At 45.1% G+C, this 27357-nt stretch overlaps 1 protein-coding gene across 1 annotated transcript; it reads right to left on the reverse strand.

The window, feature by feature from the left end:
- Positions 1-7500: 7500 nt before the first annotated feature.
- On the reverse strand, positions 7501-18942 carry LOC146802500 (zona pellucida sperm-binding protein 3-like). Its single transcript, XM_085622092.1, has 9 exons — positions 18524-18942; positions 12918-13039; positions 12630-12733; positions 12357-12534; positions 9811-9931; positions 9642-9730; positions 9371-9462; positions 8111-8221; positions 7501-7647 (listed from the first exon to the last, which is right to left on the reverse strand). The coding sequence occupies exons 1-9, from the start codon at positions 18899-18901 to the stop codon at positions 7529-7531; spliced, it is 1314 nt and encodes a 437-aa protein (XP_085478218.1). The 5' UTR covers positions 18902-18942; the 3' UTR covers positions 7501-7528.
- Between the last annotated feature and the right edge of the window lie 8415 nt (positions 18943-27357).

Raw genomic sequence — 27357 nt, forward strand, 5'->3', positions numbered from 1 at the left:
TACATTCGTGACACAAAGAAAACCCTACCCAGATTGTTATCTATGCAGAGGTATCTGGCCTAACATTGAACTAGAACAAATATACTTACATCCCACTGACAGATGCACAATATGACATGAGGGCCGACAACCCACGGTGATGGGCGACCCAACACTTTAAATACCTGGGGATACACAGCATTTACTAGGCAAGAGACATAGGATTTAAACATCCTGATAGCTCAGATATGAATCCATGGGAAAGTCTCCCACTAAATCAAATTAGCAGGAGGGTACTATGCAAGATGATATTCCTTCCATGACTCCTTTACACATTGCTGAATTTCCCCTCTGATATACCACCTACCTTCTTCCACAACTTACAATCAGCAATCGTGAAATCGATGAAGAGCAAACCATGCATCTTTTATTTTTGGCAAGTGTTTACTCGCTCCCTAGGATGGGAGCCTAGAAGCAGTGGATATATAAATATACTACTGGGTCAGTCAAATAGTGCCAATTAATGGTTGGCATTTTGCGGATCAAGAATATACCACAATAGCTGTAAAGCTTTGGGCTCTTGAACGATATGGTACACTTGATCTGCTTTACAACCCATACAACCACAAAGCCCTCCCCCACCTGCAATTCCGATATCTCTATTTTACTGGCATCAGGCACTAAGGTGGATCAAATGGCATGGCGTGCCAGTAGCTTAAACACCACTTTGGGCAGGTAAAGGGCATGGAGACACAGTCAAACTGGCGGACTGCCACACCGGAACAACATTAGGCTCTCCAAACTAGGAGATGTCAGAGGACTGCTCCATATGTACATTTCAATAAATCATGGAAACATACATGATGCAATTTTACTGCTATCTGCACTGTAAACATTCTTTAACAAGTCCTTCCATAGTACAACACCCTTAAATGTACACATTACATAGTCCCGAATGGGAAAGAAAGGAATTTCCACCATATACCACACACTGGTAAATAACACACAGGACCCCAGGTTGCTACTGAAAGAATGGCCAGAGCATGATGTAGGTACCTTCGAAGAGGAGGACTGGGTGGCGGCCAAAAAGGCCCCCCAGGGTATTGCCAATCTCCATGCGGCGGTGGCTAATCCAACTCAGGTACCTACACAGGATATAGTCTTATGTGACTATGTAAAATAAAGAAAGGTCTAGACCCACAGTGTTAGGGATGCAAACTGACCAAGGGTACCGTCTTCCACACAAATATGGGAGTGCCCCGTCATACAATCCTAGTGTACCATTTGCAAAACACCGTCTCAGGTGGTGGGCAGAACAATGATACCCAAGCCAAAACTTGTCATGTAGGGTCTAGTGGATGAATGAGGAGGTTTATGACACACATGACTCCTGGTAGCAATGGGTTTCCTAATTGCCAAAAAAAAAAAGACATAGCACGGTAATGGAGGTCAGAACAGGTGCCACCATTATCTGAATGGACATGTAGGATGGACTACAGTGCTACAGCAGAACAATTTGGTTTTAAATCACATGGCTGCGCAGAGAAACACCACAAGGTCTGGGGTGATTGGAATTTTTATTCTGGATTGTTTCAATATACAAGAAAGATATCTGATGTAACTAAATGCAGTAGTTTCAATGTACAAGAAAATTATATCTGATGTATCTATATGCTTAGATTATTTACAGAAAGGAGTGCTCAATGGGTCTCATGCAGCACCATTTCCTTGTTTATTTCAAAGACGTCACATATGCTTAAAACCTAATAAAAAAAGTGTATAAAGATGAAGACTAGATAATTCACTTCAGACACCCAATTGTTCAACTGCATTCAGAAACATTGTTACAGGTGAAGCTGTGAGAAGGAAAGAACACAAACATACATTTTCAACTGGGAATGGACTGAACACAAGGCTGTGTTCTTAGACCTGCTGCTTTACTCCATATATATTGTAGATCCGTGAAGCAAATTGGCGCTGATGCTATAAAGTTATGAAGGATTCCAGATTTATTTAGCATTTTTTTTTTAAGATGACCTGGTTGTTAATTCAAACACAAATTTGCCTACAAACACATCTTGTCTACAAGCACAATAAATCAGAAACATTTGCAAAGGAATAACATCAAAATAAAAATAGGAGGCTGCAGCAACAACCTTCACTACTTCAAAGACTGCCTAAAAGATGAGAAAAAAATATTAACAAAGTTAACTCTCTCAAAGTAGAAAATATCTTAATACTCATGGAATCAACATTTAAGCAACATACAAAGGAATCTATGGAAGCTGTTAAACATTAAGGAAATTCCGAGGTGGGGGCAAAAGGTCTATCATTTCCATAACAACTAACAGCACCCCACCAATTTTATACATTAGTGTTGTCTTCTACAAACAACCAATAAACAAATTGGAGGATTTTCTAATATCTATCAGTCTTTAAGTTGTATATCTCCACATCCCTATCAGGCACACAGAAGCGGTTCCTCAGGTTTGCCGTAGATCAGCACTTTCAATTCAGGGTTCTAAACTTTGGCTTAAAAATCTCACCAAGGGTGTTCACGAAAGTGCTCACTTCTACAGTGGTGGCTTTACATCAAGACAAGAGTTCATTCATCCTTACCGGGAAATTGGGAGCAACAAGGGATCTGGTGGCCTGTCATGCAGAAAAATTTATTGAAAACTTGTGGGGACATGGCTTTCCTGGTGAATTGGATTGGGAGACGTCAACCAGATCCCCTTCACATACTATCCGTTTTATAGGAGCAAGATTTCAAACAGTCTTGAGAATGGTTTTGCTTCCACAAATAAGAATTTAAAAGATTCTTCCACACATTCAGCACTACTTGAGATCATAAGAAGCACCAAGAATGTCATTAGGAATGCAGGTGCATGGAGAATAGGTGGCCAGTGTTTGTGTCTTGGGCAAGGTTTCACTTGCATCAGCTAACTTCTCAACTAAAACTCAGACGGATGTCAATGAATTTGATTTCAAAAGTAGATGCGGTCTGACTTGGCTTTGTGGGGGATCAGGAGCAATCTTCACAGGTCCAGGACGCTTTCCCCCTTCTCTACCAAAAATAATCACCTCAGATGCAAGACTGTCAGGTTTGGAGGGAGACATGTTTAGGGTCTCAACAGATCAAAAGCTCTTGGTCTCTGGCTCAGAGTAAAAGGTCATCGAGTTAGAGGCAATAAGTCATTAATGACTCAACTCCTTGATTCAGAATCACAGACAATATCAACACAGACAATATTACAGCCAAAACATTCAACAGGGGGGGGGGGGAAGGTAACAGGGACTGGACAGGATATTGGACACAAGTATCTGTTCTGTCAGCTATTTCTGCTCAGCAGACCAACAATGTTCAGGCAGATACCTTATGCCAAGATAGTCCCTCCCGCTATGCCAAGAGAGTCCCTCCCGCAATCTCTTCACCCATCCAGGTTCAGTCAGATGGTGGACAAATGGGTGGTCTGGATCGGTTTGCTTCAGGGACATTGCCATATCTCAGCTATTTTGTTCCAGGAGGACAGGGGAAAAAAAAGCATGGGCTGTGGATGGTCTCATCCAGGTGGTCTTGTGTCTTCTCAACACTTTTCCCCTGATCCAAGCCTTTTGGGTGAGATTAAAGAGCAAGCCTAGGTTGTGATGATGGCTCTGGAATGCCCCACTCCAATTAGTTAGATCTGCTGAAGAGTCTGTGTCAGAGGAGTGAAGAATGCCAAACAATCCCTCTCCCAATGTCAGTGTTAACCCAAGTCTCCCTGAGGAAGCGAAGTTTGACAGCAGGAGCTTAACAAGAAGGTCTTACAGATTATCTGGCTGTGACACTGCAGGCTTCTTTCCAGAGGTCTTCCCTCAAATCCTATGGTAGGCAGTGGAGATTTTTTAGCGGGCGGGCAGCACAAGGGATTTAGATCCTATTCTGACAGTTTCTCAGAGATGGGGCATAAATAGTATTCATGATAGTGACCTTAAAGTTTCAATGGGTTGCAATCTCTGCATTTAGACATTAATTGGGGAACCTTTGAGACAAAATGGGTCTAGTGCTTCATCTCTCTATAGGGTTAATCTTTCATCCGACTACAAGGCATTTTGCGGCATGGTATCCGGAGTGAATGCTTGGGTCATTAGCTGACTCGCCTTTTCAGCATCTAAAGAAGATGGATCTGAAGTTACTGACTTTAAAACCTCATTTTAGTGCCCATTTCAACAGCAGGACAGTTAAGGGGAACTAAGAGCTGTGTCACACAAGGCCTCTTCTTTGGATGAGGACCAAAGACTTCACTCTTTAAATGTTTAGAGGGCTCACTTAGTTTATTTGCAAAGAGTAGCTTCTCAGTCTGAATCCCTTTTTGGCAATTTTGGAACAGTTAAAAGAGGAAAACCATCAACCGCTTCTCCAATTAAGCCAGAGCAATGAAAAAGCTCACGCTTGCTGAAAGAGCATTTTTCCATTTCCCTACCCGCTGTCAAACAGGCAGTGAAACAGACCAATTGCTTTCACACAGGAACCTTGAGCCCCCTCCCCAGTCTCAGTGCAGACTGCACCCAGAGACACATGGCCAGACCCAAGGGAAATGAGGTCCATGGGACCCAAAAAAATAATTGGCCCAGGAACGGGGGCCACAGTGGCCCCCTTCCATATTGCAAAACGGCCAGGCTCCAGGGATTGGAGTCCATGAGCAACACAGCCCTCCCCTCCCTATATAACAAAGCAGATGCCAGAGATGAAGCAACACTTCTGTAAATTAATACTAAGTTCATGGGCATAGCCAAGGCAAAACAAGCGTGTTTTGTTTGCACTACCACTGTTAAACGTTGTGTAATCCTCGGAGGCGTTTGCATCCTGGCTTATCCAGATGGTAAAATCTCATATAGGGTCTGTGATTAGGGGGTTCTTTCTTGACATGTGCTGTTGAGACCAGAGATCGGGTTCTAAACTTACAGCCTAGAACTATGTAAAATTGCCTCCAAGCCTTGCCCATTTGGCCCTGCCTCATAAGCATTAGTAGTATGCAATGTCTTACCACCCTTTTCCAAAGATGGGCAGCTCACAACAACAAAAAAGGGTGCAAGTCTTCCACCCATTTTGGAGACTTGTTCCTCATGCCTATGAATACAATCACATCTCCTCCAAAGCAAGAAGTACTTCTGCAAGGTACAAATTATCCAAGTGAGTTTTCTCTGCCATTTCCCCTTGTAAATCTATCAGGTGAAGAGGCTTGAGGAACCATCTCACTGGCAAAGTTAGACACACAAGGTCACTGGAGATGTTCTCTGCATCCTTTACGCAGTTGTAATGTAGGAGATGCACTATACATTTACCCAACGAGACAGCACTTACTAATTAACCAGTAAAAAGAACTACAGTTGCGTAGAGGCGTTACGCGTTTTTCCAAGAAGAGGCCAGCGTTTTTCCCACGGCAGGATTCATTTTAGCATGGTGCTCATTTAACAGAAAATAACCCTCAACGGGACGCACTTGCAGATAAGTAAAGCAGGTGCCCGAGTTGAAGAATCATTTCTGTAAATTACTAATGTTCCTAATTTTGTGAGCGTTTCCAAGGAAAAGCAATACGTTCTCTTTGCACTTCCACTGTGAAACGTCATCTGTAAATTGATGGAGTGTTTGCACCCTTGCTTTTTCCTCAAGCACAAAATCTATGTGTGATTGGGGGGGGGGGGGGCGGTTCTTTCTTCACACCTGCTACAGAGATCGATTTCTTTAACTTTTACAAACGAGAAGTAGGTAAACGCAGGTCAGGATTTATTCTGGCACAGTGCTCATGTCACTGAAGTTAACCCTCAACAGGATACAGGTAGGAAACAATTTTAAAAACGTTGAACTTCAGTGAAGAAAAAAGACAAAATACAATAGTTCTAGTGACGGTATAGTGCGTGTATAGATATATGTTTTTTTTAAACCTCAAATTCACGGGGAGAAAAAAAAACACAAATAAAAGGTTACTGGGACGTTAGTCACGCTCGCTGTTCACTCATACAGAGAAATTCCGCTGTTTTAGTTAGCCGAGCCAACTAACTTACGCCCCTGCAATGCACTGCTTGGACTTCACATATTACATCACTTATAACATGGTCAGTGACATTACTGGTGACATCACTAGTGACAATCCAGAGAACCACACACACCCACCGACATACCCTTTCACAAACACGGATCCATACAGCCACTAATGCAAGCAGCAACTCATACAGCCATCATGCAACTACTCACTGACCAATACAGCCACACTCCCATCCAGTCATGCAAACACTTACACCCATACAGCTACTCCCGTCTATTTACTCGCCCCTACAGTTGCTCATACACCAATTTACAATTACATATACTCACTTCTACAGTGACTGAGACAGCACAAACTGTCCCATACAACCTCTCACTAATACAGCCACTCAATTTAACTCGTTCTCCATTACAGCTATTAACATACCCACTCACCCATATAGATACTCACACAGCCATTCATAAACCCACTGCCTGACCTATACAAAACACACCCACTCACGCAGTCTCACACACTTACTCTTCTATACACTACTTACACATCCACTCTCATAGACCCTTCCACAGCATCTCACCATAGTAGATTTTATCACTCAGAAATATAAAAAACACACAATCATTGGATAGCAGTGATCTCACTGAACAGGTAATGAGTGGTGTAATATGATAGGTCCGAAGGAATGCGATGCATCACATGTATTTAGTGTTATGTATCAGATCCCCTGTGAGCAAGGCATTTGAGCATCTCTTCAGTGATCATGGGTTTACTACAATCCATAAACCTGACAGGGATGTCAGAGTGCTAAATGCATGAAGATTGCAATGATAACATCTGACCAATCTGGTACGACCCCTTCACACAGGCTTGCTGAGGAAGGGCTCCCGCCTCTGGGCGGCGTTTGACATGGGCCCCCATCGGGTCCAGCTTCACCACGTTTCTTTTAAATAGGTCAGACGAATTCTTGTGCTTAGAGCCTATGTCCCGTTAATAGACTATTATTGTGTTGTGAACTGAATCTAACTTTATTTCCCTCGCAATCTAACTTTATTTCCCTCGCAAATCAGAAGAAAAAAAATTACTGACTATATTATACTAACTTGATAAGTAAAACGAAAATGGCCTCATTCTGAAGTTGGCGCCTTCTTACAAATGCACAATGGCGGCAGCGAAAGCGTGAATAGTTTGGTTGGCTGCGATCAAAGCCCAGTTGACACTGCACTTCAGTAGTGCCCAGTTTCAGTCAAGACTATTCTAGAACGAGACTGTCAGTTAGGATAGGCCTCGCCTACCGATGGGGCATAAGATAAGAACCAAACTTCTTCCTTCGACTGAAGTAAGGAGGTCCTTATACTGAAGTAAATGATAAAGTGGCATTTCTAGTTCCCCCGTCCTCTGCCCTTGTGCGCTGCATATATGTCCGATTGCTTCTGAATATGCAACTCATAACTTTAGGGAATGAAAGGCCAGCAATAAACAGACGCATACAAGACACTTTTTTTTTAAATATTTAATTTAACACATCAAGCAGAACCCAGACTTCTCTTGTACAAAACAGCTCCCAAAACGACCAAAGACAGCATGATCGCAGACACCACCAAGATAAGGCCCAGGACCATCCAGGGGTCTTCTATGGAAGCACCTACAAGAGGAAAACAGATTAGAATACAAGTGACCAACCCTTCCAAAAGCATCAGAAGAACCACCACTGTGGAGTGGCAGAAAAAGACATGCCTCCAATTCATCACAATTTTATAAGAGTTCTAGATTCCTCCACATGCAAATCACATTAATCATACACTGCACATAACACTGACACTAGTTAGTGATTTAAGCTACAAGACAAATTGAAGACCTAGTTAGCAACTCAAGCATATGCACAGGTTACCAAGCGGGCCATTAAGTGAACACTAAAGAACAACGTTTAGTCCCTGTAGTCAGCTGATGCAGCTTAGAAGGCCAGCTTGCAGACAAGTTCCTTAGACACTTGTACTGTAGCATTCACGGGAGGAGGAGTTGTGGTTCTTGAGACTGGGACAAACAAGGGACATCTCTAGAAATAAAGTACGGATTACAATTTCTTCTGTTCCTGTCAAAGCACATACTTTTCAAGGTCTTCAGTTCAACCTCTTCTTCAATGATGCTGGGGAGAGTCTTCTGCCCCTGAATAGTTATGGGGCCTAGCACAGCAAACTGGGCTGTAGAAGCTTCCGCGGCTACCAGGGAAACGAAAAAATAAAAAAATGCATTTTATGAGTCACGTGCAGCCTAAGCAGTCAGTTCATATGCTCGCCATTTTTGATCATAAAGAGAAACAAAAAGTAGCATTACTAATGAACATTCAGCAGATATTCCAGTAGAGCAAGACAAATTATTTAGTCACTACTTACGCGAGCCCTACCACCTAATACTACTCTAAGACAAAGTTGGAGTAGAGAAATAGAGCACACAAGAACGCCCCAGTCCTTAAATGCGGCTACCGAGCAAGTAAAACAAGCCTTTAGATGGCAAGGAATCTGGGGGATTGGGGGGGCCTAACTATTATTACTATTATTTTTACAGAGGGGCGGGGGGGGGGGGGTGGGGGACCGCCACAAAATCACACAAGATGAACAGACCTCAATCTTCAGAAGTCAGCATGGGAGTACGGCATATATGCAAACTAAAAAAACCTTAGATGGCAATGCCTGGTTAGCACTATGACAAGCTTTCTGAGAAAGGGAAATTGTTAATAAATTACTACTTTAACTATGGTCAGTATGCACTTATGTAAATGTTGCGTCCCCCGATGGGGTCTGTCCCCCTTGGCACTGCCCGACTCCCAGTTTCTGGGGTGGATAATATTCCGGTGTTAAAATCATGAAAATGAAAACACCAAACGTTATTCAGTAAGTAGCTGTTTTGATAGATCTTTTATAGATATTCACTTCGAATCATTGCTTCGTTTCAGCAATGTTATGTAAATCCATTATATTATTGGCTACAATCATTTGTCACCCTGGAAATTGAGGACAGGCAGTGGCGGGAGGGGGGGGCGGAGAGGCAGTGGCGGGAGGGGGGGGGCGGACACAATCAGGGAACACTAAACTTACATTGGTCATTACACTCTTTGGTCAGAGAGCGATACCCAGTGAGCACGCTACAAACTGAATACTTGGGGAGTCCCACGGATAAAGGTTGTGCGCGTTCTCCCACTGATCAGTGTGCATTTATGAATCTAAAGCTCAGTGGGAGTTAACCGAGCAAACATGAACTGTATGGTCTAATGCAGGTTCCAAGAGGGGAGAAGAAAAATAAAGACCTCAAGAGAACTTATTAAAAATGTTGTACATTGGGTTGATAAACACTGCAATTTCACCCCTTACCCAAGTTAAGAATTCTTCTCTTCCTCCTTGCACCACAGTTGGCCGCATCACAACATCTGCAGATTCCACTCGGACCTTCCACTGGAAGCCAACTGAAGAGGAAAGGTGCAGTGTAAGGTCTACTGAAAATAAAACCATTTTAGCACACAACGCAAAAGACCTGCCCAAGAAGAGACACTCTCCCTCACGCCGCAACTCCAAATTACTTCCAAAATAAGTTATGCTAGCTGCAGTAAGCAGTCTGCCAGTTTTGCACTATAGAGCGACTCACCCATTAGTTTTGATGTACGAGCACGCCTTGGTTGTTGGACTTGGATCCTGAATGGCAGGCACCACTTTCAGATTGCATGTGATATAGATCTATTGGGAGGCAGAGAAGAGCAGTTACTAGGATTCATGAAAAGGTTAGCTGTGCCATAGAGACCAAAGTTTAAGCTCACCTGTGATCTGGTGTCTGCAATAAATCTAAAGGCATCCACCGTGAACCTGAGTTTGTCCAGTTGGTCCCTTGGTGTTACGAAGGCTGAAGAGGAATCTGGCAGCTTCCCATCTAGCAAGCATCTAGAGAAGGATGCAAACTTCAATAAAACCAAGAGGTTCCAAACACCAGATTCTGTGATCGATATTGCAATGGATTTTGAATGCACATTTCAAGTTGATCATTTTGTCAGGAGGAGCCACAACTCTAAACATTGAGTCAAGGTGAAGTACTTCCACAGTGCTCCTCTGCTAGCACAGACCGTGGAATGCAAACATAAGCTCCTTGTTTGAACTGTTGCCACGATGTGTTGAGAACCGTGGATTTGATATAATATAAAACAAAAAGCACAACTAGATTACATTCCACATGCAACTAATAAGCAGATGACAAGATGTACATAACGATGAACAACAAAAGAGAGCGCCAATGCTGGTGGCTATTTGACACAGGTGAATGGAACGTAGAAGAGAGATACAGCGACTACGTCAGTACCAATTAGTATTTTAAAAAAATATATATATATTTATTCAAAGAATTTTTAAAGGAAACATTTGACAATCGGTTAGACCCCAAAGGATTACAAGCACACTTATTGGAGAAGGACAACAAGTATAACAGTGTTAGAAAATATCAGCTAGAACTGTCAATGTGGCTACGTTCCATTCACCGGTGTCAAATAGCCACCAGCATTGGCGCTCTTTTGTTGTTCATACGCATTGGCTCAGCCTTGCTGATCAGAGCCACACCCATTCTTGTTCCAAGATGTACATAAAGCAGGCTTTTTAGTCTACCCATTCAAGATATGCCAATGCTTCTGCTGATCCAGTATGATAAGCTATATCAAGGTCCATGCAGCCTTGGTCAGGAGGATTGCTGATGAATCCAAACCTCCAAAACACTGCAGAAAGGTACAGGTTAAAGTAGCTGTGGTCACAGCAAAAGGATCTCAGAATTCACAGTCACAGCAAAAGGATCTCAGAATTCACATTCAATTCGAAAAGCATCCGTTAGAAATGGGGAGGGGTCTCTAGTCAGCAATGGCTTGCACCTTTGTCCAAGTAGGGACCCTTCCTTCTAGTCAGGGTGAGGAGTAATACACTACTGAAATAACCCCTGCTCACCTCCTTGGTAGCTTGGCACGAGCAGTCAGGCTTATCTCAGAGGCAGTGTAAACACTACAAGAGGACCCCACACCAGTTTAGAAAAAAAGTCCAATACTTTGTATGTTCAAAACAAGATAAAACACAATAGGAATCCACCATACAGTACTTAAAAATAGGCACTTTCCAAGAATAACCTCAAAACAGTTCCTTGACGCTGGTAGCAATGTCTGGCGCTACCATGGTGTTGAAAACAGAAGCCAACAGTTCCATTTGACTTCTTTGGTCATGGTATTGGCAGCCTCTTAAACAGTACCTCATGGTTGGGGGGAGATCATGCTGGTGCAGATCATGCTGGTGCAGGCCGGTTGTGGAAACAGTCGCAGTTGTAGTTGCGATGTGAAGTGTAGCAGTACAGCATGCTGTGCACTTATGTCGTGGTGCAGGTGGCATCTCAGTGACATTTGTCCATTGCGTTGGTGGAGGCAGCATTGTCCAAGGCAGAGCAGGCCCATTTAGATGCAAGGAAAACTCCTCCCACTACTCTAAATGCAGCCCAGGTCTATCCAACCCAGACCCATCCAGGAAAGGCAGGACACCTAACCCCCCCCCCCCCCCCACCGTGGCGGTCTGAAGAGAATGCATATCCCCTGCTGCTGTCACTCCAAAGCCAGACAAATTTATAAACCCAGCAAATGCACACAGGATTGCTCAAGCAAAACAATACCTACTTTGTAAAAGTGGTATTTTCAAACACAGAATATAAAAACGCGTCTTTTTGTAAAGGTGATTTTTCTGTTCCGAGTTCAGGCATACTAAACACGGTCTCGCTTGTCCGAAGGGAAGATATGCTTATATGAGGTTATAAAACAGACTCCCATTCTATCCTATAGGACAGATTGCCTTTACAAAGGCACTATAATACACTAGCAGGACCTGGTACACACACCATTACATGTACCACCTTTACTTCACATGGCACCCTGCCGACAGTGCTACCATGGGAATACCTTAGGGGTGACTTACATGGAAGAATAGAGAAGATTTGGGCCTCGCAAGTTGGTGCACTTGCCAGGTCAACATGGCCGTTACAAACCACTCGCAGACACTGCAGTGGCAGGTCTGAGAAACCTTTACAGGACTGCTTGTGTGGGTGGCACAACCAGTGATGCAGGCCCACTAGCAGAATTTGATGTACAGGCCCTGGCACCCTCAATGCACTTTTCTAGGGACTTACTAGTAAATCAAGTGTGCCAATCATGGGACTTACTAGTAAATCAAATGTGCCAATCATGGGACTTACTAGTAAATCAAATGTGCCAATCATGGAAACATCAATCAATAACACAATTTCCAATAGGAGTACTTGAATACTGGAGGGCACAGAGACACAAATAGATTTTACCCATTGGATCCGATAATGTGGTATCTTGGGCTGGAGCTCATATCCGGAGTCAGAGTGGCCACACAGCTGTCCACAAAGATCCTCAAAGCTACATGGCTTCCGGTCAGGACAGCGGCTTCGATGTTGAAGACATCTCCTAGCTGGAAAGTGGTGTTGTTCCTGGCAGAGCTCCAATTGTCTGTAGAGATGGAAGAAAAAGGGAGATATCAGCAAGTACAATTCTGGAGGGGGGATGGGGGCAAGAAACCATAATCCAACATCCACCCAACCTACCATTCATCAGAGTTAGTGAAAAATACAGACTGTCCTCTGCATAGATGGTAGAACTGAAAGGGACCCAAGTGGGATTGATGGCATTGCTGCTCACGTTTCCATTCCTGCAAGAGAGATCAGACCAAGGATATTTCAGTAAACATGTACATAGCATAATTTGGTTATTCACCAGAAGAAAATGCTTTAACTTCCTAATTGAGTTAGCGATAAGCAATTGCAAGCTGTCTTAGTATATTGCATGCTTGGTTCTGAAGCCACGCCTTTGGGGAAATGCGCATAGTTCCTTACCTTGGATAAATACAGCGAACAAGGACTGAAGTTGGATTTGTTCTAGTAATCACTCTGCTGGTGATGGAAGGAGTTGGGTTGTAGGTCAGTATTGAGCTGTAGACCAAAGAGTCTGGTGTTACCTACAAAACAGCAGTAACATTTTTGATCAAGTTGATAAACACCTGCAAGTAAACTGGTCCAAACGAAATAAGTAGAGGCACAACAATTGTTGGGGGGGGGGGGGGGGGGGCTTAGATAGGAAATGAAGCCACTAGGACCGCTTAATTTAAAGGTTTATTAAGTCCAAAGTGGGAAATGGGGAGTGAAAGGAGGCGGCTAGGATTCGATTACAAGTGGGCTGATAAATTCAGATATTAGAAGTAGCTCCTGTAACCACAAATAAAAATAGGTAATGTCAGCAGGTTACACCTGCCAATATTTGAGGAGACAGGTGTCCAGCATTGACGAAACAGGAGTATTTAAGAGATAAGGACCAAAATCTCAATGTTATTACCCAAAACCTGTTGCTGGGCATTAAAACAGCCCAGAATTATTTTAAAGACAGGTGATGACTTATCAGGAACAATAATGATCACATCTGATAGGGTTTACTGTCGGTCAATAGGCAGCAATGGAGATCTATGCGGCACCAGAAATTGCAGGAGTTAGTAATGCAGTATTGAGGCAAACCTGATTATGACATTTCTAGGCCTACATCACTACATTGTCTCCAGCGCTACACTTTCCAAGGACTACTTTATGATACAAGGGATGCTGGCACTGATGTCCACACCCTTGTCGTGGGAATTAAAACCAATAACTGGAATATGTAAAACGCAGAATTGCCTCAATTTTTTTATTCTTAATCTATAACGTCCCGATTGTTGGACAGTCTTCACAAGAGCAATTCAAAAACAATACCATGGTCAGGTTCTGGTAAGAGGATTTTGTTATGTAATTGCGAAGCAAGTGGTCTGGCACATCCGCCGTGCACATCTTGTTGAAAGATGTGACTTTCATTGCATGCAGTCAATTTTAATTGCAACACGCAAGTGAACGAAAAAAAAAAAAATGAAAAGTTATAAATTCTGCTTTTAGATTTTGGCTGCACGAGTAGTATATATAGTCGAGGCACAGTGGATTGCGGCTCTCAATGGCATTTGTTCATTTAGTCCACAGTACTTTAGAAACTAGATCAGCTGATTTAAAAGCGTTGGACTAAAGGGACCCGTGATCACAACTTCATTAAGCCACGTCAAGGTACGGCCGACCTTCAGTCCAGAGAAGACGTTAAACACCATGGGCCCCTGTAATAAAAAGTCCTCCTGACCACTAATCTGGCTATAGAACACTGCCGTAACTAGAGTTCAGCGACTCCCTTAGTCCCTGGTGCTATTGCACCAGGATAGCTACACTCCTGACAACGGGTTGTGCTCAGTGGTTGAAAAAAAGTAGGGGAACTGTGGGCGGATAATCAGAGGGCAGGAATAACCCAAGGATTGGCTCAGTGGGCGGAGCCAGAGGTGTGGCCAGAAAGAGCAAACATCCCAATTTTTTGTATTGGTTTGGAATTTCACTGCCCGATTTAATCAACCAATGGATACACATGATTACTTAAGTTTATAATGAGTTACTTGACATTAAAACACATTCACAAAGTGGGATATGCTTCTAATCACAGAATGTCCCAAATATGATAAAATGTGGAAGCACAAGCCATTTGTCTCCGAGCCATGGAGTTTGTCATCAGCACTTCTCCCTTCTTCCACAACAGCAGTTCAAACATGAATGGCAAAATATCCTAGTTTGCAAGTGTTTTATATACAATTAAGGCTCTGCCATATTTGCCTCCTAATGCAAGATCTGCTGCATGATCTGACCATTTAAACTAATAAATTGTTTATAGCTCAAACGTATCAAAAGTTAATACAAAATGTGACTTGTTTGCTGCGAAGGGGATGGCTTATTACAAAGGTTGACTGATCACCTTTCTCACTGTTGCATTTGTATTTTACGCTGGTACTAATAAGGCAAAATCTTTCCAAAGACTGTTAGCATGTGTACACATGTCAAAATAATAAAACATCAGAATATACTGCATCACGCAGCAACCTTTTTTTCAATGCATAATTTAGTCAACACTGCAGCATAATTTTATCCTCCTTTGCTGCATAATTAATTCCAGTGGCCCCACAGCAAGCAGCACATGCTAAAAGTGCTTGTGAATGAAGCAGAGACTGAAGTTTGCAAACTTAGGGGCCGATTTATGACGACTGGCGCATCCCTGCATATCAGCAGGGATGCGCCAGTTATGCGCCACAGCTCCGCCACCATGGATGCGCCGCATTTATAATGCGGCGCACCATGGGGCAAAAACGGCACAGATGCGTGACGCATCTGTGCCGAAAAGTGGCGCATTGCTGGAGTTGCGTCGCAAGCGCGACACAGCTCCAGCAATGATCTGGGGGGCCCTATCTCTACAATGCTGCGTCAATCCTTACGCCTGCTTCAAGCAGGCGCAGGGTTTTGACGCAGCATGGGCCTAAAAGTGACTGAGTGAAATCTTGTAGATTTCACTCAGCCACTTTTAGGAGGCGTTCCTGCGCCGGAACGCCCCCACCTGCCCTGGAACGCCTACATGTGGCGCAGGGCTTTACAACGTGACGCATCTGGGAGATGCGTCACGTTTGTAAATACCCCGCATCATGGCACAGGATTTGCGCCGCTGCTGCATCACAAAAGTGACGCAACGGCGGCATAAATGAGGCGCAAGTAAAACATAAATCTGCCCCTTAGTTTGGTGTGCGTGCAAATCCTGCATTGCCAATCCCAGGTGAGTTGCAGCTACTACTTCTAAAAAAAGCCAATGGAGGTACCTATGGGTGAGGCAGACTGGCCTCAAGGGCAGGGCCTGTCTTACCACTGGTGGTGCCCTGTGCATTAATGTTTGTTATTACCCCCTAATGCCCACCTCTACCACTTTAATATATGGTTTGTTCTGCCCCTAGGGCCCATTGTATATTGTGCTATTTACTGTCATTTTAGAACTGTATTATTGTGTATCTTGGACTCTAATCTCATAAAGAGATTAGTAGTGCGTGTTTAGAAATACATATTTTATATATTCCTTGTGTGGATCTCCTTTCATTTAGTAATTCAAGAGGTTATAATCTGGTAAACCAAGCTGCTTTACACTCCTTCAAGACTTTGCCTGAAGGCTGCTCTCCATAGCGACCACTAGGATAGCTTTCAATAAAGGTAGTCTTAAACCCATCAATAAGGGTTGTTTGTACAGGTACAAGGTGCCCACTATAACTAGTGGACAGCATAAACCAGGCCAACTTCTCACAATCTGCATGGTACATGTTCTTTGCAGCATGCACATTAACCCTCTGGGCTACGTTTCCATGAATCAAAACTTCCACTAGACAAAATGATCTCTCTCTAGGAAGAACATTAAACACCAGAGTCATCAGGATATTTTTATTGTTGCCGAAAATTGCTGGAGGCCAGGAAGGCGGCAGCAAGCGCTTTTAAAACCTTAATATACTTGCAAACATAATGCCTCCACTAAAAGTCAGCACCCGGTGCGATCACACCGGTTGCACTGCCCTAGAGCCGACCCTTCTAAAGGGTCCTGTGACCACAGTGACAGTCACTGTTCAAGGCTGTGCTGCTTCATAGGCCTGCCCGCAAGACTGGAGGTGAACTTTAATATGGTTTGTGGTGGACAAGCCTTGAAGGTTAAACTACACTGGTCATGCTAGGGTCCACCTGCAGGTGCTACGACACCAGGGCTTCTAAGGTCCTCCACAGCCTTCTAAGGTCTAGCATAGGAATGTGCCCCTCAGGGGATTGGTCTGGTGGACTGGTAATTAAGGCTGAACCTGGTTCTCCAGTTCCAAATTCCATAGCTCTGGCCATAGTGCCACACCCTCTCCCCCACTGAACACCATACTGCCCCACTGAGAAAAACTCACACTGCCTTCAACTACATCCCAATTGTTGCTGGCACATGGATGCGGCTCAATTTAAATTACGCACTAGACAAGAGCAATATGCGGGCTACAAAAAATATAACAACAACAACAACTGGACGCAGAGCCGCAGTACACATTTTGTTTTCCAATCCACACAACCAGTACCTCCAGGATTGGTGCACTAGTTGCAAGCCCAGGGAAAACAAAGACAAGAAAACAACAATAGCGCTTCACTGACAAACTCAAGTGGCGCTAATGTGTTTGGGTGTGAATAAAATCAATCTGGCCAGTTAGCTACCACTCGGTCTTACTTTATTTAGATATTTTTCATATTTTTAACCTTTTATTCCAGATGCTGCACTTTGGAATTAAAATAAGACATTTCCAGCAAAAATGTTTCTTTTTTGGATCCATTTCACAGGGAAGCAAATAAAAGAAAGGAGAGAAGAGAGAGTGAAAACCCCCTCTTGAAGACTGGGTTTTCAGTAAGTGAAGAACTGCTAGACAGAAAGAGAGGGACGAAGGAAAGAGTGTGGGGGGGGGGGGGCAGCTGAAGCAGCAGAGCAGAAGTGGACACTATTTTTCTTCTCTGGGCAAGAAGGAAAAGACAGAGTCCTGTTACTTCTGTGCCTTCCCGCCCGTCACGAACGCCAGGAACCCCGAGCTTTATTTATAGGCGGTGGCGAATTCTTGCGACCTGGGACGCATTCTCAAAATAAAAAATTAGGGGAACGGACTCCTTGCAATTGAAGTAGGGGTACGCCGTGCCTTGCCGTTCCCGCCCACTGGTTGTGCACCCCTATAATCAGCGGCGCCCTTTTCACTGCCTCTTGGTACTGAATGTAAACTGCGAAGTTTGGGACATTGCCTGCACTACCTAGATAGAGCGCCAAGTTTAAGTACTATAGGCCTGTTTTTCCCCCCCTTTGCAGTCTTGGACTAAAAATTCAGATTAACAGGAGTACAATTCCCACAATGCACAGAACGATATCGGCACAGAAACTATTAATCGAATACAGCGTGAACCTGAAAAATAAGGGGGTGTAAAAACAAAAACGCACCCCCCAAATATAATTAACTCCGTGCAGAGGCGGGATTAATCTTTTCGGTACTCACAGGTAAACTTTCTCCAACTAGAACGGAAGAGGACACACACAATGGGCACATTTCCTCGGCTAAAGGGACCTTTACAGTCCATGCGCAACTGTAACCTAGAGCCAGAAAAAATATGCTGCACTATATAATAAAGCCCGATTCTTACTTTCCAGTCTTGTCAAGGTCTCTAAATGTACAGAAAATTGCCTTTTGATCACAGCAATAAAGTTTTTGGCTGAACACTAACTTCAGAAGAAAAAAAACTACAAGACATGACGTATATCCAGTCCGACTCACAATCCATATATTGGGCCCCATGGAGTTCCGCGGTCTCACCCACTTTAGACTGATCAACCCAATGGACTTAGCCCACAAAAGGGTAGTTCCGTAGAAAGGTCTTAATAAAAAAACAAATATTATATCTTACGGATTGTGAAAGTGCAGGGTAACACACGTGTACTGCACGAGCTGACGAGATCCATAAATAAGCCATAGTAGGAGACAGACACTCATCTCCATCGCATCTCTGGGGCCAATGTGTGAACTCACCTGCAACGTGTTGCCACAGTCCTGGAGAGCAATCTGAAAGGTAATCGTGTTGTTTGCATTGAGGGTTGTGTACTTGCAGAAAGCCGCCCCCAGCCTCAGGTCAGCAGCCTGGATTAGTTTACCAGTTCCAAAAAGGTCTCTCTGGACTGTGACCACCATGGCGGCCTCCTGACACTGCATGGCCACCGGGCTCCAGTCGGACACATCACGGTTCCCATCATTAGTCAAAGCGCCACTCAGGGCGATGCCTGGAGCAACACGACTACCCGAAAAACCCCACTGGAACCAATCGCTCCCCGAGGCTCGCCTCCCTGTACTAGAATTGACACCTTGAATCGAAATACAAAGCACACACCATAAAATAGCAAAACACCCCATGCTAGCTGCTAAAACAAGGCCCCAAGATGAAACAAAAGGCACCCTCCTCGTGTATATATTGCCCCCGTTGCCCAATGACCAGCGTCCCAGGTAATGTCCTGCAGGTGCGCGCCGTTGCCTAGCCCGACCCCTGACAGCTGGGGAAAATGATACACGCCCGGGCTCCTCGGAGTACAACGCGCTCACCAGGCGTGCGGCACAGATTTAAAGAGATCGCTACCTCTTAAAAGAGAGTTACATTGCGTCCTTGGAAACAATGGGCTTTCAGTCATTTGATATAACCTTCAGTTAATCCCTCAGAGAGCCGCAAATCTATAGCTGCAGGCAGGTAAAACGAGAAACATCGCATGCAAGGTAAAATTCAGAACGGATGAACTCCTAGAACCAGATATTGGAAGACTCGAAGTCGAAAGGAAAAGGAACTTCGAAATACACGATATTGACAAATAATGGCTTCAAACATGTTTTCTTATTCCACCGAATGCCATTGAGATAACTTTTGGTCAGTCGGACTTTCAGCCTTTAGAACTAAGCATAGGGGCATGCAAATAAACGGAACAATTATACTACAAGGTCCAGCATGCTTGGCGCTGGTGGGCGAAAAGCCCATGGCCGCTATGAAAATATGCAGCATGTATTTTACAGCGCAATAGAGGGAGCATTAGTGCTGAGAGGGCAGTTGAGCCCCAGTAGTTGGGCAGTGGTCAGCGGTTTTATAAAGGAGAGCGTCATCAATGAGACACCATGGCCAGGGAAAGTCTTATCGCCGAACACGGTGAAACTGCCAATGCTGGTTATACTGATGAGGATGTCGTGATAGATTGCGACATTGTTTTTCAGACAAAGAGATTAGGTCACAGTTTGCATGATAATGCCCTGAGGAAGCCTATGTTTAGTCGAAATGCATTGGCCGCACTTGCTGGAAAAGGAATGGAATGAAGAACAAATAACACAAGCAGTGACTGTCTCGTCTTGTTTCCTTTGGTCCTGTGTTTAAATTGTTGTCCTTTTACACTTTGGTCTTTCGTTGCCTCTCGTTCTATGTCTTGTATTAACAAAAACAATCTTATTATGAGTGACATACTGGAGTCCGCATTTATCCCTCAATTCCTCACTCAGGCTCAGTTGTTGGTGGCGGGTCTATCTGGTGAGGCCAAATTGTTTTGTTTTAAAAAAAATCTTTTTATTGAATAAACATAGGCTTCGCACATCATATGATGAAATGAGGGTTGTTCATCCACAGTGAGGGTACATACACAGTGAGCCTCGATATGTCATAAAACCAATCTGTATTGGCCAATTTCGCAGGAGCTACACTTTTATGGCCCAATAAAGTACAGCCTGCACGTACCACCCTCACAATCCCTCCCATCCTGGGGTTCCTCCCTTAACATCTAATTGCCCTTGTCCTCTATATTCATTCCATGCCTCCCAAACTTTTCCCCATTTTTTGGGACATACTCTCGCCTTATATACCACTTGTTCAGCCCTTTGGCACCAGTCCAGGTCACCCTCCCATTCAACCTCTCCTGTTTGGGGCCGTGGCCCCCTACGCTCTTACTATATTACATTTAGCAGCTCCAGCTGCCAATCTCAGCCAGACCTCTGTGCACCTGGGCCAGTCTGGCTCCTCCTTTCTCCCCAGGAATAGCCATTTGGCATCAAGAGGGACCTCCATCACTGTGACCCTGACCATTTTGACGGTCACTCCGGCACAGTAGCCCTGCACCAGTGGACATTCCCAGAGGATATGAAAGAAGGTTCCTTCGCTCCCACACCTTCTCTTACACAGCGGAGACTCTGCCCTGCCTATCCTGTGTAGCAATGTCTGTGAGTAATACGCCCTAAGGAGCATTTTAAATTGGATCAATCTGAATTGTACCCGAACAGCAATCTTCCGTTGGCTACATAGGGCCTCCACCCAATTGTCATCTTCAAGCTCTCCTAGGTCTCCCCCCCATGCCAGTCTCAAGTGGCCAAATAGGTCTGGGGAATTATTTATTGATTTACTATAAATAATTGATGCTCCCTTTTCTGTCAATGCCTTGATCAATGATCGGTCCTCCAGGGGTAAAGACTAAGGTATTTGCTTTCCCCTCCAAAAGATGGCAGTGTAGTGCATGCCCCAACTGTAAGTGTCAGAAGCGCTCAGACTCCGCCAGATTGTATTCCCCACTTAAGTCCTCGAATCTTATGTAGGCTTTGTTCCTCCAGACATCTCTCAGGTGTTCTATGCCTATGAGCTTCCATTTCAAGAATCCTTCCAGACCTCCCACCTCAAACAGCTGATCGCTACACCAAAGCGGCATCAACCTGGTAAACCTTCCCTCTCGGGCCCAGAATCAATGTGGCTTCTTTCCATATGTTGATTACTGTCTGTGCATGTTGCGGCCTGCACCTATTCCCCTTTGCGCCGTAAAGAGGTTTCTCATACCCACGCCGCCCATGGGCGCCCTGTTTACTTTATATGCTGGATCCCGGTGGCCAGAAAATACCCATTCATTCATGACCAGGAGTCGAGAGGTCCAGTAATAATTCAGTATATCAGGAATTGCTAACCCCCCATCATAGATCCCCTGCTGCAGCTTGGCCAGAGCTATTCTGGGGACTCCCCTCCTCCACAGCAATCTGTAAACTTCTTCTATGCTTTTAAACACTGCTGGCAGGATCTTGTAGAGCGTATTCTACATGATGTAAATGTCTCAATAGGCTAACCTTTCTGTATAGGGCAGCTCTAACCTTTACGGTCAACAGCAGGATTCCCCAATAGGTCACTGACCCTTTGAAACTGTACAATGGCGGCTCAATATTTCTGAGAAAGAACTCTCGAGCGTCCCATGCGGTGTAGAATCTTAAGTACCGAAACCCTTCAGGCCCCAGTGGGGCCTGGCAGTCCCGGGGCAGGTGGGGAGCCCCTCCAAACAACGGGTATAACACCGACTTGGACCAGTTAATTGTGTAGCCTGCTTGTATCCAAAATACTGAACATCGGCAATATCCTATTGAATGAGTACTGGGGGCATGTGACATACAGGAGGACATTTGTCTGAATAAAATGAGATCCTCTCCTCCAACACCCCTGTACCACGACAACCCAAATCAAGGGGTCCTGCCGGATCCATGCTGGCAGTGGTCCGAGTGCCAGGACAAACATCATGGAGCACAATAGGCATTCCTAGCGAGTACCCCTTTGGAGCTCGAAGCTGCGTGTTATTGCTCCATTGACTCAGACCATGGCCATTGAGGTACGGTAGAGTAGCCTGACCCACATTCAGAACGTTGGGCCAAAGCCATACTTCCCCAGCGGCGTGAACATGTCATTTCACTCAACTGAATCAAATGCCATCCTGGCATCTAAAGCTATCATGGCCACCTGTGTCTCTTGGCAAGATTCCGTTAGGTGAAGTACTTTGTAAAGCCGATAGAGGTTAAGCTCTGGGTACTCCTATTGGGTGTAAATCCTGACTGATCAGGATGAACAATCGAGGGCAGGTTCTCCTGCAGTCTGATCACCAGGGCCTTAGTCAGTATTTTGGCCTCTACGTTTAGTAGGGAGATTGGGCTGTACGACCCACAGTTGGTCGAGGTTTGCCCTCTTTGTGTATAACCACTATAGTTGCTGTTCTTTGGTCTACAGGGAGGCAGCCTTTTGCCTAGAGGAACATTGCTAACATTGGTTTAATTGTAACATCTGCCAACCCTTTCTACAGCTCGATTGGCAAGCTGTTAGGTCCTTGAGCATTTCCAGACTGAAGCTCGTGCAATGCCTGCGCCAGTTTGTCTTCTGTTAGTTCCACCTCCAGAATCCCACGCACTTTCTTAGAGAGCTTCCGAAGGGCTGTGTCTTTGAGGAAGTCTGTACAGTGCATTTGGTAGCCTTATCCCCTACATCGTATAGGTGACGTTGTCTCGCCAGTGCATGTTTTCATGCCAGATCTTCCGCCAGGCCTCGCAAGTCTTGCTGGAGGAGTTTTAGTCGGCGGCTGTGTTCCTCTCTCCCACCCTCCCACACCAACCTCTCCAGCATCTCTTTTCCAATGCCGGCACATTTCAGACATGTTTCTTTCTTTCTTCCCACAATTAGTGCCTGCCCCCCCCTCTATTCACAGTCTTGAATGCCTCCAACAGGGTCACGGCCAAATCGAGCGACCACCGATTTTCTTTGAAGTACTATTCCTCATATTCATGTACTTTGTCCCGTATCCACCTATCTTTCAGATGCCAAGTGTCTATTCTCAGCGGCATCCGTAATCCCTCACTTGGGTCCAGAAGCTGACCCTTCACTGGGGAATGGTCCGATATACCTCTTGCAAGGGGTGCTGCAGCTCGAAACCTTGGCACCTGGGTCCAGAGTGTCAGTAAGTAGTCAATCCTAGAGAGCTGCCATGCGGTGCTCAGTAATATGCGGCGCTGCCAAGGGTTATGTTCCCTCCATAGATTCACCAATCCCATTGCTGTCCCGAACTGTGACAGGAGACCTTCCCACCCATCTCCAGCTGCACTACTCATTTTACCCGTGGTCGTGTCCATGACTGTGTTTATGTCACTGCCCATCAGCAGTATTCCGGGGGGTAACTTCAACAGTAAGTCCCCCAGATCAGGGAGAGTCGTCACAAGGAGTTTTGGCGGGACATAAATTGAGCAAAGAATCAAAGCGACCCCTTCCATTGTCCCATTAAGGGCCACATTGCAACCATGCGTATTGTGCCACACCCCATGGGAAGTAAAGGGTAGTGAAAACAGAAGGTATGCAGTTCCTAACGTAAATGCAAAGTGTGACAGAATAACAAGAGGGTAACTCGGTGATGACAGGGAACTGTGGTGAAAAGCAGGAGTACAAGTTACTCCTTATTTGGAAAATGAAGACCCTCACACACCCAACAAGCGGGTGTCTTGCTTCATCACCGGGTCTTTGCTCCTTATCGGGCCGGCGGGTGCAATGCCCGATCAGGCACCTAATAGGGCCTTCCTAGCGGAGATCTTTTTATTCCAACGCCGGTGAGTGATGTGTGTGTGGGGTGGGAAAACCAATATTAAGACATAGGTGAGTGTAGGTGCAAATGAGGTTGAAGTGAAACGATTAAAACAGGGGTAGGTGATCCACTAAATAATTTTAATGTAGTGTGGTCACCATCCTGGTTAAAAACTGTATAGTCCGCACATGTGACACCAGTAGTTAAGTGAATGATAAGTAAAGGGTAGTGACTTCTTGATAAGGACACCCATTCCCCTTGAATCAGTTGTGTATCCAGCATGGGACTTCAGAACACATCCCATTCTATCTAGAGCTTTGTAGTTGTGATCAGTGGTGTGTCTCCTGCAATAGTACTATATCAGGGCTGTGACATTGCAGATACTGTAGGACTAACATGTGTTTAATGATTCTACCTAGGCAATTAACATTCTAGGACCATATTGTCAACCCATTGGAAGTGTTGTGTATCCCCCTCATTGTAGTCTTCAAGGGTATCTACTCTTGTCTTTCATTCTTTCTGCCTCCCTCCTATTCCTCCCATGGGTCATCCAAGAAACACAAGGTCCCTCCTTCCCCCACTGTGATAAAAAGGATTGCATATTGTTGAAGCCATTGTAAATAGTAACCCAAACACTGAACCCCCTGAAGTCCCCTAACCCGCTACCCTGGTCTGTGAGTTTGAAACTACCCACATCTCCAAACTGCAGAGCCCCAGTTGCCCCAAATGGAACATCTAATAACGAGGGGAAGGCTGCAGCTGCCTGGTCAATGGCATTATGGATAGCTAATACAAACATAACTGAAATATCCCCTATACATACAGGACTAAATGTCCGCGCTTTGGTTCAGAGTAAAGTTGGCGTGTATTCGCCAAAGTCTCGTAAGCAATCCCTTGCATTTGCCTCTTGCTGTTCCCACCTCCCCTTTCAGGTCCCGCTCCCTCCAGAATCACACATGACAGTCGCCACCCATTACAGCAAAGCATTCCCTTCATGTCCAAGTCTCAGCTTGCATGCTCATGTGCCCAGTTGTGGGTTGGATTCAGTTCTCACTGGCTGTCCGGGGGATGGTCCTTCTCTCCTCGGGAACCTAGATCGATTCTTCCTGTGTTCTCTGTTAGCCCCCTTTCTGGCCACTCTCCAGCCCTCTAGCCTGTCCCACGTTTCTTCAGGAGTGGTAAAATGCCATGTTTTCCCATCTGCAATGACTTACAGTTTGGAGGGGAGGAGCATCATGTATTTCACCTCCTTGGCCCTTAGAGCTTTTTTTGACTTAATCAAAGCTTTTTCGTTGGTACTGTAAGGTACTGTAAGGTGAAGTCTGGGAAGAAGCGGACCACTGCATTGTTGAGGTGTAGATCTCCCTGTGTCCTGGCTGCCTGTAGTATTGCATCATGATCACTGTAATTCGTAATGTGGGGGCTATTATTGTTCGTGGTGGGGCCCTTGGTCAGGGAGGTGGACCTAATACCTGATGTGATCTTGCTACAGATAAAACGTTTGATAGACTTTTTGGTTTCAACTTGTTGAGGATAAGGTCCTCCAGGAATAGGTCAACACTGGGTCCTTCAGAACCTTTGGGAACACAACCACTAATATGTTGTTCCTCTTTCCCTTCCTTCCTGATCTTCCAGTCTGTCAGCCATAGCAGTACTATGTTTTGTTAAGGTCTGCACTTGTTCCTCAAGGTGTTTTGTTGTGGAGAGCAGCCCGCTTATGTGCGTTTCTGCAACTGCTATTTTTTCTGATATTTTGTGAATGTCAGCCCGGAGTAGATTGACATCCACCGTTACAGCATTTAGTTTGAGCTTTATAGGCACAATGGAGCCTCGCAGCTCCTGGATGGTGGCCATTATTGATCATAGGGAGGGCTCCCCGTCTCGGTGTGACTCCTCTCCAGGATCCACGCTCTCCTCTCCCTGTGTCAGAATCCCTGCTGCTGACATCCTTACCACATATTTGTCCAGGCTATTTTGCTGCAGGGTCCTCTGAGGGTGGCCCTTCATCATTTCAGGTGTCCCTGCCCACCCATTCACCGTGTTGTCTGGACTTGCGGCACACAGACCCTGGCGTGTCGGACTTCCACTTACACGCCTTACTCATTGCTCTGCTGATCTCGTTGTAGCCTACTGCGTCTCCTTCAGCTGCCTAGTCAGCGGCAGTAGAACCCAGCCCACAGTCCACCTCTCCGGTGTTTAATAGGTCTCACCAGGGCCCAGTGCCACCCTCAATCAATCTGCCTCAGAAAGGCATTAATTGATGGTTCCAACAGAGACCACCTTGGTCTCTCAGTCTCAAGGATTATAGCCTATCCTTTGTTCATGGGTGGAAACCGTCATACAACAAATGATGGGTATGCTTTTTTGATCTGCACATCTACAAGCATGTGTTAATGATACAAATAACCACAATTAGCTTTTATTTTGTATTGGGTGCTTCCTGGGTGACGGATACCCACCCACCTTGAGTACGAAACTACTGAAACCACAAATGTAGTCCAGTTACAATATTACCACAAAGACAGCAGAGCACACCAAAGAAAAGTTACTCTGCTCCTTGATGCATTACGCACAATCCACAAAGACATCCAAGTTCATGATTCTAATCTCATATATGCTTGTTCAATACACATAGTCCACAGTAAATGATCCACAGCAGAAGTGATATCCAAAATCACTTTTTATTTCTTGTCACGACGGCAGCCAACGCGCTTTTCGCCCCGCCAGGGCGTCCTCAAGGCTTTCTTCACTTGTGTAAATGTATTTAGTCTTCAGGCTAAAACCATCACAGCCAAAAACACTGTTGAGCTACTGGAATCTTTTGTAAATTTAATCTAAACAATGTCCTGTGTACTTTTAATGATGTCAGTCTCAATCGCAAAATATTTGCCCCAATATTGTGGGAGATTTCACGCGGTAATAGTCCATGTATCACATGACCATGATAAGTCCGATCGCATATCTTTCTCCCGAGTCCCGGCACGTCTGTCCGTGGTTTACTTAGAATCATGAACTTGGATGTCTTTGTGGATAGTGCGTAATGTATCAAGAAGCAGAGTAACTTTTCTTTGGTGTGCTCTGGTGTCTTTGTGGTAAAATGGGTGGAAACCCTCTCCACAGCAGGCCAGCTTCACACAATCCAATTTTGGGACAATCAAGGCCTATTTCAGGTCTCCAGGGCACACATGATCCTATATCCACTCCGTGATATCACATTGGTGGGTGCCTAGATCACGGCTGTGTCGCTGTGGGCCTGTTCCACCTCCGCTATCGCCCCCCCCCCCCGGCAGTGTCATACCACCCCACGACCGACTAGGCCCTCTTTCTTCAGGCCCCTATTGGGTCTCAGGCCCTAGTTCCTAGGCCGTTCCCAGTCTTTGCAAGCTGGGGCCACATCAGTTGAGGTTTCAGGACAGCCATCTTCAGGCCCCCCAGCTCTCATGTCAGCCACAGACCTTTTCAGTCGCCCGAGTTCCTGCAGCC

Source organism: Triturus cristatus, chromosome 8 (assembly GCF_964204655.1).
Source record: "Triturus cristatus chromosome 8, aTriCri1.1, whole genome shotgun sequence".
Lineage (NCBI taxonomy): Eukaryota > Metazoa > Chordata > Amphibia > Caudata > Salamandridae > Triturus > Triturus cristatus.

Coding starts and splice junctions, on each gene's coding strand:
- LOC146802500 (XM_085622092.1), bottom strand. CDS start 18,901: ATGGGGTGTTTTGCTATTTTATGGTGTGTGCTTTGTATTTCGATTCAA. Junction 13,040..18,523: donor ACTGTGGCAACACGTTGCAG/GTGAGTTCACAC, acceptor GCTGTTTTGTAG/GTAACACCAGACTCTTTGGT. Junction 8,222..9,370: donor GAGAAGAATTCTTAACTTGG/GTAAGGGGTGAA, acceptor TTTCCCTGGTAG/CCGCGGAAGCTTCTACAGCC.